The sequence below is a fragment of the Procambarus clarkii genome, chromosome 32, assembly GCF_040958095.1.
Source record: "Procambarus clarkii isolate CNS0578487 chromosome 32, FALCON_Pclarkii_2.0, whole genome shotgun sequence".
Classification (NCBI taxonomy): domain Eukaryota; kingdom Metazoa; phylum Arthropoda; class Malacostraca; order Decapoda; family Cambaridae; genus Procambarus; species Procambarus clarkii.
The window spans coordinates 32891925-32904424 of record NC_091181.1 but is presented as its reverse complement, the minus strand read 5'-3'; the positions used below and the strand labels follow the sequence as shown (position 1 = coordinate 32904424).

General features: G+C 51.9%; 1 protein-coding gene across 1 annotated transcript in view; it reads right to left on the bottom strand.

Annotated features, from left to right (window-relative positions):
• Positions 1-12500, bottom strand: part of LOC138370624 (cell surface glycoprotein 1-like) — an 84096-nt gene that overhangs the window by 66924 nt on the left and 4672 nt on the right. Inside the window, exon 2 of the mRNA XM_069335184.1 lies at positions 10982-11090. Coding sequence (XP_069191285.1) covers positions 10982-11090 — 109 coding nt within the window. The remainder of the gene's footprint in view (positions 1-10981; positions 11091-12500) is intronic.

Sequence of the window (12500 nt, the reverse complement as noted above, 5' to 3'; positions counted from 1 at the left end):
CTTTGTGGGGCGCTCTGTGTACACTTCGTGGGGCGTCCTGTGTACACTTTGTGGGGCGTCCTGTGTACACTTTGTGGGGCGCCCTGTGTACACTTTGTGGGGCGTCCTGTGTACACTTTGTGGGGCGCCCTGTGTACACTTTGTGGGGCGCCCTGTGTACACTTTGTGGGGCGCCCTGTGTCATGTGTACACTTTGTGGGGCGCCCTGTGTCATGTGTACACTTTGTGGGGCGCCCTGTGTCATGTGTACACTTTGTGGGGCGCCCTGTGTCATGTGTACACTTTGTGGGGCGCCCTGTGTCATGTGTACACTTTGTGGGGCGCCCTGTGTGTCATTAGTCTTGTTCTTTCCGCCTTTAATTTGAACACTTTCACGATTGCCCTGAGAATCTTACATGTCGTTATCATTTCTCCTTTGACTTCTACTCTCAAGTGTAAAGTTCAGCTTCAACCTGTTCCTCAGAGTGCAAGCCTCGCAGTTCTGGTTCGAGGCTCCTTGCATACCTCAGGACCTTTTCTAATCATATCTTGGGACTTTCCTCCACACTGGGTATCACATAGGTCGTGAACATTACCCTGAAGGCTTCCTTCAATAGGTTGCTTAATGTTTGACAGTTTACCATAAGTTGTGTGTGATGTTGTCATGTTTAGGCGAGTCTCTAGTGTCAGACTACGGCTTGTACAAGCTGGAAGATCATCCTTTTGTGCAATCCAGGAAGTCTTTTCCCTCTCCAGTTCTCATTGCATTGCATTTATCTGGATGAAATTCTAATAACCAGGTCGTGCTGCGCCTTGCGTTATAACTCAAAATTATTTTGCATCATCTCCCATGCCCTGAAATGTACGCATCAACTTCCTCATTCCAAACATTTACGTATATCAGGGACAGTATAAGGCCCAGTACTGACCCTTGTAGCAGCACTAGGCTCTAGTGGTGTTACAAGATAACAAATAAGTTCTTAACAATCCAGAACCCCCCTACTATCACTATCGTGGTGTCCCGTTATCGTCCTTCTCTTGCTTCAATCCTTCCAGTAAGATGGCGAAGCAGGACTCGCCCTCTCTGAAGCCGTGCTTCTTCTGCTTCATAAACAAGGTCTGGCTCATCTAGAGTCCAGAACTCGGAAGATTGTGTAATGTGTTTAGTAGTCGCGTGCTGGTGTAGGAGACGTGAGGCTCTGGGTTACTGGAGCCAGATTCACGAAATCACTTACGAACCTGTACATCTTTTCTCAATCTTTGGCGGCTTTGTTTACAATTATTAAACAGTTAATGAGCTCCGAAGCACCAGGAGGCTGTTTATAACAATAACAACAGTTGATTTGGGAAGTTTTCATGCTTGTAAACTGTTTAATAATTGGAAACAAAGCCGCCAAAGATTGAGAAAAGATGTACAGGTTCGTAAGTCCTTGCGTATGTGCTTTCGTGAATCTGGCCCCTGGCTCGCTGTGTCCTCTGTGTCCTCTAGATACTGTGTGTATCTACTGTTTTTGTTTTTCTTAAGGGCTGTGTTTTGTAGTGTTGTGGATCGTCACCAGGTGAGCATACCTGTTTGTGGGTCAAGAATTAGATCTGTGTGTGTGGGGGTGTGTGCGTGCATGTGCGAGGGGTGGGTGGGGATCCATGGTAGCGCGCACTGAGCTAGTCATCATTGTGTGGAACATCAACGCTATTGATTTTGCTCAGCGAGCATGTATGCGCATACACGCATACAGCACATATATGAGAACATGTATACATGTTCTTTGCTGGTCGAGCGGTAGCTCCCCATCCCCGGTTTTCCGTTATAATCCGTTAGTCTGGAGAGTCGTGGTGAACACACAGGTTCACAAGAGTGTGAGGGGGCCATGCCTGCCTGCCTGCCTGGCTCCCTGCCTGGCTCCCTGCCTGCCTGCCTGCCTGCCTGCCTGCCTGCCTGCCTGCCTGCCTGCCTGCCTGCCAGCCGCCCTAGCTTACTTCCAAGACACTCTTCCGTCTCCAGAGCTCCTTCACTCTTCTCGCCTTCACTCTCTCTATATTGTGGCAGCCAAATACTGATCTGTGCGACGCTTTTCGTCTTAAGAGGCAGGTGTACTCTATAGGGTAAAACTCCTTGGTTTCAATAATGCCTAATAACTTGTTAGGGATGGACAAAATTCAACACTTGTACAAATGTGTGGGAAACACTTTTATTCCTGGCGAGACGCACTTCATGGTCCACGTGTGGACACATATTAGAGAGACCAGAATGTCCAGTTCTGACCAGTGTCCGCGAGGCCAAGACGCGATGTGAGACGCAAGACCAAGACGCAAGACCAAAAAGCAAGGCCAAGAAAAGGCCAAAAGCAAGGCTACGACCAAGCAGCGTAGTTCAATATTCAAGATTATCCCCCCACAGAAAAGCAAGACTGAAACATGTCCATTAAACTACGAGATCAGACCAGCGTCTCACACACAGTAAGAAAGACCGTAGGGAAAGGGGGCCACGTTTCGGACCGTCCTGGACTTGTTAAGGGTCCGTCACGGACCCAAATCCCGTCACTTTCCAAATTTTCAGCCCCGTTACATTATCTGTAAACAAAGATATCTCTCATAAACCTTTGTAAGGGGTCACATGTCAACACTTGGCCTAAATATAAACAATATGATAAAATCCTCCAGAGGTCCTATGCCTAAGAGGAGCGTGGCACCGGCAAGAGGAGCGTGGCACCATGACGAGCGTGGCACCATGGGAGTGCTGCGGTTGTCACAAAGCAGACATGCAGAGCCACAAGAGCAGAGAGGGAGGCAGCGGGTTACACAACAGTAGTGACTCACTTGTCACCTCTACCGTAACGGGAGGTAGGTGTGTTACGTGAGAGGGGGGGGGGGGAGAGCACACCTCACCTGACACTCACACGCTGCCACACACCTGGACACAGACACACATGTGTACCCTGCATCACCCCATCACACACATGCCTTGAGGGGAACAGTGCCCCCCCCTCTCCCTCCATGCCAGTCCTCCTCGCCTGGATCTCTTCACTCAAGCTAAATAGTTTATTTTTTATTTACTCTGTCAATTCCTAAGAATTTTGTAAGTGGTGGTCATGTCTCCTGTACGGGTCTGGCATGTGTGGTGTACCAGGCATATTCCTCTGATGATATTCTTTTGAAGAGAAGTGTTGAGAGGGTGAACTGCAGGACCACCGCCAGAGTGCATGAGGGACCACCGCCAGAGTGCATGAGGGACCACCGCCAGAGTGCATGAGGGACCACCGCCAGAGTGCATGAGGGACCACCGCCAGAGTGCATGAGGGACAGTGAGTGAACCCCCTGATTAGGCTTCAGTGGAAGCCTCAGGAACCCTGTACATTGTTTTGACCATGTCGTGGTGTAGGGCGTGTGCTTGGGAGTACTCAGTGTGCGGGTCCGAATTCTCTTCATGGCTCCTACTGACTTTCTATAAGAGTCCGGCCCCTGGCGTCTGGTGGGAGGCGACGCCACGGTGAGGGTCCGGCCCCCTGGCGTCTGGTGGGAGGCGACGCCACGGTGAGGGTCCGGCCCCTGGCGTCTGGTGGGAGGCGACGCCACGGTGAGGGTCCGGCCCCTGGCGTCTGGTGGGAGGCGACGCCACGGTGAGGGTCCGGCCCCCTGGCGTCTGGTGGGAGGCGACGCCACGGTGAGGGTCCGGCCCCTGGCGTCTGGTGGGAGGCGACGCCACGGTGAGGGTCCGGCCCCTGGCGTCTGGTGGGAGGCGACGCCACGGTGAGGGTCTGGCCCCTGGCGTCTGGTGGGAGGCGACGCCACGGTGAGGGTCCGGCCCCTGGCGTCTGGTGGGAGGCGACGCCACGGTGAGAGTCCGGCTCCAGGAATCAAGGCGAAGCTTTAAGGAAATAACACTGAAACATAACAGCACCGAAGTGAAAGTTGAGTTTCTCTCGCATCGTGGTTATGAGTAATGCTTGGGGGGGGAGCCTTGTGAGGGAGGGGGAAGTCTTGTGAGGGTGGGGGAAGTCATGTGAGGGAAGGGGAAGCCTTGTGAGGGAAGTGGAAGCCTTGTGAGGGAAGAAGGAAGCCTTGTGAGGGAAGAAGGAAGCCTTGTGAGGGAAGAAGGAAGCCTTGTGAGGGAGGAAGGAAGCCTTGTGAGGGAGGAAGGAAGCCTTGTGAGGGAGGGGTAAGCCTTGTGAGGGAGGAAGGAAGCCTTGTGAGGGAGGAAGGAAGCCTTGTGAGGGAGGAAGGAAGCCTTGTGAGGGATGGGGTGCACAATAAACAGGCTGCGTCCAAGGGTCGCCAGGAGAACCTGGAAAAGTTCAACATATAGAGAGAGAATATCCCAGTAAGTGTAGCATAGTGGTGGTGGGTCCCCGGGCGGCGGGGCGGCGGGGCGGGGGTGCTGGCATCGGTCTAGACACCACAACAACGCCCAGATCCAAGACAGAATTGAAGGCAGTGCCAGGACACACACACAACCTGCAGCCTTCACCACTCCAGGCTCCATCTCCCAGCATTGGTGGGAGATGTGTCCCACCTACGTGTCCCCCTCACATGCTGGGGGTGGGGGGCACGCTCCATCTCCCAGCATCGCCAACGCCTCAGGCCTCACCAGGTATAGACCAGCTGCTACAGAGGACCACCAACCCCTGCACCAGCTGGCCAAGTGTGCTAGACAGGGCACAAAACTCCCCCATCTGCCCTGCTGTTAACTCTTCCCCCCCCCCCCCGTGAGGCCAATTACTGCCTTGTCCGCGCACACACACGAATGCTGCCCCCCCCCCCCCACTCCGCCCCACCTCGCCTGCAAGTCAACATTCCCACAGCGGCAGGTGACCTTGGGCGACTTATCAGTGGGTAATCTGAATCGAACAGTAGCCTGGTACACGGCTAAAGATGATAATTACGGCTGGGCTGGGCCCCCTAGGCCATCATGCTCAGTGGGTGCACGCAAGCCCCTGGGCCGGCCAAGTGGTGGTGCGGCCCTCTTAACTCACCATCCCAGCCCTCCACAGTAGCCTCGTAATGACAGTATAAGAAGCCAGCATTATGGCGGGGTTTGTGGGGGCCAGTCACAGCTCCGCTCCTGTGCCAGGTAAGTTCACTACGGGCTCGCCATAGCCCGTGCTACTTGCAACTTTTTTGTTCCCAGTAGCTGAATCTACAACAACAACAGGAGGCTTGTACTGGGCGGGCACAACCCTTGGGGAGCTCTTCTCACTAGTGGTCGCGCAGGTATTTCCGGAGTGACGCCACCGGCCCCGTCAAAACATGCCAGCGCCTCTCCTTCTGCGGCGACTGGAGACTATTGCTAGGGTACGAGGCTAGGCGCGCCAAGCCGCCCTCTTCGTAGCCTCGTATTCAATCGCCTAAGCCCGGCTTGGCTTCCTGAAGGCCTCCTGAAGGCCAAGCCAGGCTTAGGGATTACGTCATCTCTAAATGTTGACGAATGTCTCGCTACGTCTAATTATATGACGAATTAACTATGTCATGCCTATCAGACGAGAGCACATGTGTGGCGCAATGCATACATGCGAGTGTATTTGCCAGCGCACATGTGGCACGCAGGCGAATGAGTTGGTATCTTGTGAGCCAAGTGTGTGTGTGTGTGTGAGTATGTGAACAATGCTGCACTTCACGCCCCAGTTACCGGGACTGGAGCCGACTGACTCACCCACCAGAGAAATGGCTCCAGACAATGTTGTTGTCGAGACCACCACCTCACGCCCCGGGGGGAAAGTTGTCGAAATGGTGGGGGGGAGAGAGAAGGTTGGGGGGTGGCTTACGTCCCCAACCCTCCTCCCCACCACCTCGTCGTCACCCCCTTCATCGTTAAGGCCCCATCGTCCCCCTACTCTCTCTCTCCTCGTCATCGTCACAGCTCTCCTGACTTACTCAACCCGGGCCAGCGGACTACGAGCATCTTCTCCTGGGCCCCCAACCTGTCCAAATGTCAGTCATGGGCTGCTGACGACGACACGGCCTGCTGCTGACGACGACACGGCCTGATGCTGACGACGACACGGCCTGATGCTGACGACGACACGGCCTGATGCTGACGACGACACGGCCTGATGCTGACGACGACACAGCCTGCTGCTGACGACGACACGGCCTGCTGCTGACGACGACACGGCCTGCTGCTGACGACGACACGGCCTGCTGCTGACGACGACACGGCCTGCTGCTGACGACGACACGGCCTGCTGCTGGCGACGACACGGCCTGCTGCTGGCGACGACACGGCCTGCTGCTGGCGACGACACGGCCTGCTGCTGGCGACGACACGGCCTGCTACTGGCGACGACACGGCCTGCTACTGGCGACGACACGGCCTGCTACTGGCGACGACACGGCTTGCTGCTGGCGACGACACGGCCTGCTGCTGACGACGACACGGCCTGCTGCTGACGACGACACGGCCTGCTGCTGACGACGACACGGCCTGCTGCTGACGACGACAGAAGTCGTCTTGACACGGAGTAAAGGTGGTGGTGGAGGGGAAGGGATGGGGATTTAAGCTGCCATAATTCATACCAGCTCAGTTGGAACTATGACTCAGCCCGCCGGCCAGTGTCACTTACTCATGATACTGGTGAACAACCACTAAGCCAACCTAATCTCCCTCAATTGTGTGTGAATGAGGAACGTCAGGCGCAACCCAGTAGGGGGGCAGGGAGGGAGAGGGAAGGGCCTCCAGGCGATACACACCAGAATGATAAATATCCGAGATAATTCTCAAGACACTTGAAGGCGGTCCTTGTGTTTAATTACATGTTGAAATCCACCCGTTTTTTTTGTAATTTTTTTCGCAATATGAAGGGTTGCTTGCGCATGCGCGTGGAGGAGTGAGTCACGTCAGCCCCCCCCCCCCCCTCCCCACCCCCCCCTGTCAGGTAGACCGCCAGTGCTGGCCTCAAACGGTCGAAAATCCTGCTTTTGTATTTTATAAAACAGACCTTATTGCTTTTTGCGGCTTGGTCTCCTGTTGGCCAGGCGCCTCTTGTGCGGCGGTGAGGCATGAGCGGGAATATTGTGACAGTCTGGTTACGTGTGCACCGGGGGCTTATTTTAGCTCTCCTTGAACCGCTGCCGTGAGAACCCCCGCTTGGCGGACCGCCGTAGAACCGCACACGTCACGTGAGATATCCGCCACGTCAAGAGAGTGAGAGTGAGAGTGAGTGAGTGTGAGTGAGAGTGAGTGTGAGTGAGTTATGTGTGTGTGTGTGTGTGTGTGTGTGTGTGTGAGGGAGGACAACGCTGCAACCTGCGCAGCCTGTTATCCTGCGCAGCCTGTTATCCTGCGCAGCCTGTTATCCTGCGCAGCCTGTTATCCTACGCAGCCTGTTATCCTGCGCAGCCTGTTATCCTGCACCTCAAATTTAACACCCCTGCCTCCAGCCCTTCTTCCCCTCCCCTCCCCCATGCCCCCCCCACACGCCCCCCCCCCCTTCTCCATCCCAGACACCAAGTGTAAATATTTACCCATGACTCACTGCCAGGAAGCGTGTGCTTGCGTGTGTTCGTGCCTGCCTGGCCGCCGGGGCAGATGAGCGTGCGTGCGAGCGTGCGTGTGTGTGTGTGTGTGTGTGTGTGTGTGTGTGTGTGTGTGTGTGTGTGTGTGTGTGTGAGAGAGTGCGTGCGTGTGTGAGCATGCACACAGCGTGGAGTGCTTACTTTGATGCACTCTTGTGCGTGTGCTTGCACGCTCCAGTTTCACATTATAAGTCCGGAGGTTTCCAGCAGACGCCTGCTTGAGGTAGTGTCTGATGCCGTCACCTCCTTGCTCCTGTCTGCTGGGCCGTTTACAGCAGACCGTACACTCCCCCCCCCCCCGATTCCTGCCTTGTGCTGAGAGGTCTGTATCTGTCTATCTCTGTCTGTCTCTCTGTCTCTCTCTCTGCCGTATGTTCCATCACCTCTATTACACACACACACACACACACACACAATCACCTGTTGATTGACGGTTGAGAGGCGGGACCAAAGAGCCAGAGCTCAACCCCCGCAAACACAACTAGGTGAGTACAACTAGGTGAGTACACACACACACACACACACACACACACACACACACACACACACACGTGGCGTCCCACAGGGCTCTGTACTCGGTCCTATCTTGTTTCTGATATATGTAAATGATCTCCCGGAGGGTATAGATTCATTTCTCTCAATGTTTGCTGACGAAGAAGACCTAGACAAGCTGAAGGAATGGTCAAACAAATGGTTGTTAGAGTTTAACCCAACCAAATGCAATGTAATGAAGATAGGTGTAGGGAGCAGGTGGTCAGATACTAGGTATCATCTGAGAGAGGAAATTCTTCAAGAGTGAGAGAAAAACACTTGGGGGTTGACATCACGCCAGACCTGTCCCTTGCAGCCTATAGCAAAAGGATAACATCAGCGGCATATGCCAGGCTGGTCAACATAATAACGGCATTCAGAAACTTGGGTAAGGAATCATTTAGAACTTTGTATACCACATGTGTCAGGCTAATCCTGGAATATGCAGCCCCAGCATGGAGTCCATATCTAGTCAAGGATAAGACTAAACTGGAAAAGGTACAAAGGTTTGTCAACAGGACTATTACCCGAGCTGAGAGGTATGAGCTACGAGGAGAGACTACGAGAATTAAACCTCACTTCGCTGAAAGACAGAAGAGTTAGGGGGGACATGATCACCACATTCAAGATTCTGAAGGGAATTGAGAGGGTAGATAAAGACAGGCTATTTAACACAATGGGCACACGCACTAGGGGACACAGGTGGAAACTGAGTGCCCAAATGAGCCACAGAGATATTAGAAAGAACTTTTTTAGTGTCAGAGTGGTTGACAAATGGAATGCATTAGGAAATGATGTGGCGGAGGCTGACTCCATACACAGTTTCAAGTGTAGATATGATAGAGCCCAATAAGCTCAGGAACCTGTACACCTGTTGATTGACGGTTGAGAGGCGGGACCAAAGAGCCAGAGCTCAACCCCCGCAAGCACAATTAGGTGAGTACACACACACCAAGCCACAAACACAACTCTCACACACACACACACACCACACACACACACACACACACACACACACACACACACACACACACACACACACACACACACACACACCACACACACACCACACACACACCACACACACACCACACCACACACCACACCACACACACACCACACACACACCACACACACACACACACACACACACACACACACACACACAACCCACAACCACACACGCCTCAGTATATCACTTGGTGTCAGTAAGCCTGGCGGGACCGTCCAACACCACCACCCCAGGTCACAGTCTCCTCAGTGTAGGCTGGTATGAAACATCACACATTAAGGATGACTGTGGTGCCTGGGCCCCGCCTTGAAGGGGCCCTGTAGCAGTAGCAGCAGCTGGTGCAGGGGTGACGCCATGGTGTGGGCCCCCGGCGGTGGGTGGGCATGGAGTAGGGGGAGTGGGGGCAGAGACCCCGTGCCCAAGCATAGAGAACTGAGCCGGGTAATACCCTGTTGTCGCTGCCCCTGGTTGCTTAACACGCCTGCTCCAGCATATATGTGTGTGTGTGTGTGTGTGTGTGCATTTACATGCGTGCGTGTGTGTGTTTATTTACTATCTCTATTTACTACTAGTACCTGTAGGTTCGAGCTGTTAGCTCTTGGACCCCACCTTAGCGTCTGTTGTCTGACTTGCGACCTATCATATTTACAACCTATATTTCTCTCTCACGCGCGCACACATTCCCAGGAAGCAGTCCGAAGCAGTCGTCTAACTCCCAGGTACCTATTTACTGCTAGGTGAACAGGGGCATCAGGGTGAAAGAAACTGTTCATTTGTTTCTGCTTCGGCCTGGAATCGAACCCCGGGCCCATAGGCTACAACCCCAGAGCGCTGCCCACTCGGCCGCTAGGCCCTGTGTGCGCGTACATACTCACCTAGTTGTGCTTGCGGGGCGAGTTGTGCTCCCAGCTTTGTCTCTTAAGAAATGTTTTCCTAAATTTACTTTCATATTTTGAATCCACACTGGGGCTATACATAGGCCTACGTGTCACACTGGGACTATACATAGGCCTACGTGTCACACTGGGACTATACATAGGAAATGGCCTCGTTCTTTTAATTGTCTCGACTGACCTTATTTGCTACTGAAGCACTGAAGCTACAAAGTTTGTTTTTAATATATATATATATATATATATATATATATATATATATATATATATATATATATATATATGTCGTACCTAATAGCCAGAACGCACTTCTCAGCCTACTATTCAAGGCCTGATTTGCCTAATAAGCCAAGTTTTCATGAATTAATGTTTTTTCGTCTACCTAACCTACCTAACCTAACCTAACCTAGCTTTTTTTGGCTACCTAACCTAACCTTACCTATAAATATAGGTTAGGTTAGGTTAGGTAGGGTTGGTTAGGTTCGGTCATATATCTACGTTAATTTAAACTCCAATAAAAAAAAATTGACCTCATACATAATGAAATGGGTAGATTTATCATTTCATAAGAAAAAAATTAGAGAAAATATATTAATTCAGGAAAACTTGGCTTATTAGGCAAATCGGGCCTTGCATAGTAGGCCGATAAGTGCGTTCTGGCTATTAGGTACGACATATATATATATATATATATATATATATATATATATAATATATATGTGTGTGTGTGTGTGGACAGGCCTATCATATCTTCCCTAGTACTAACCTACAGGCACAAAAGTAGAGTTACCTGAACTGTACACTAACTCTTGCCAGTGCCGGGAACAGCCTTGTCGCAAGTCTAGTGTGGAGCAACAGCCGTACAAAGAGCCACCATCAAGTCAAAACATCAACCCCAAACCAGTCACAGCCGCCGCTCCTGTGGCAGGCAAGTCCACTACGGGACTTGCCTGGCACAGGAGCGGCAAGCAGCCATAGCCTGCGCTGCTCGCAACTCCCCCCCCCGTCCCGCGCAGCTGAATCTAACCCAACATCAACACACAAGAGTAACACTCACCTGGGTGTGGTCCGGTGGGGCGGACGTACAAGGGCCAGACGCTCCCTCAGACGCTGGTCACGGTGGGCGCGGGTAGGCAGCTCCTTCCCGCCGCCGCCGCCCTCGCTCTCTGCCACCACACAATACATATATTAACACATATATAGCCGCCATTTCGCCAGTCCTGAGGGCCAAGAAACGCCAGTCAAGCATTCCTTGATTGGTGGCCTCTCTCAGCTCCAGGCCCAGCTGAGGAGTCCTTCCTCATGTATAATGATACAGCCCTGGTGTATATGATACAGGATACACTATCTCTGTGTATATTTAAAGAACATTCTGTATTATTCCTATTAACCTCCACAAGCACAACTACGTGAACACACACACACACACACACACACACACACACACACACACACACACACACACACACACACACACACACACACACACACACACACACACGGATTAAGAAGAGTTGTGACAGATAAGGATTGTTGGATCCTCCAAGAGGACTTGAACAGGTTGCAGAGATGGTCAGAGAAATGGCTACTGGAGTTCAACACGAGCAAATGTAAAGTCATGGAAATGGGATTAGGTGATAGGAGACCAAAGGGACAGTACACAATGAAGGGGAACTGCGTACCTGTGACGACTCGAGAAAGAGACCTGGGCGTGGACGTAACACCTAATCTATCTCCTGAGGCACATATAAATAGGATAACAACAGCAGCGTACTCTACACTGGCAAAAGTTAGACCATCATTCAGAAACCCAAGTGAGAAGGCATTTAGGGCGTTTTACACTGCCTACTTGAGACCAGTCTTAGAGTATGCCGCCCCATCATGGAGTCCCCACCTGAAGAAACACATAAGGAAACTGGAAAAGGTTTAGAAGTTTGCGACGAGGCTCGTCCCAGAGTTACGAGGGATGGGATATGAAGAGCACTTGGAGGAACTGAACCTTACGACACTAAAAAAAAGAAGGGAGAGGGGTAATATGATAGGAACGTATAAAATAGTCAGGGGAACTGACAAAGTGGAAATAAACGAAATGTTCACACACAGAATAGTAACAGAACGAGGGGACATGGGTGGAAGCGGGAAACTCAGATGAGTCACAGAGATATCAGGAAGTATTCTTTTAGCGTGAGAATAGTTTAAAAAATGGAATGCACTTAAGGAACAGGTTGTGGAAGCAAACTCTCTTCATAATTTTAAAACGAGATATGATAGGGAAATGGGACAGGAGTCATTGCTGTAAACAACCGATGGCTAGAAAGGCGGGATCCAAGAGTCAATGCTCGATCCTGCAGGCACAAATAGGCGAGGACAAACAAATAGGTGAGTACACACACAACTCTATCATTCCCACAAATAAACCTGAGGCTTGTATAAGGAAAGGGGGTTGTGGGCGGAGTATAAATAGTGTGTGTGTGTGTGTGTGTGTGTGTGTGTGTGTGTGTGTGTGTGTGTGTGTGTGTGTGTGTGTGTGTGTGTGTGTGTGTGTGAATGAGTGTGTGTGAGGGTGTGGCTGCCAC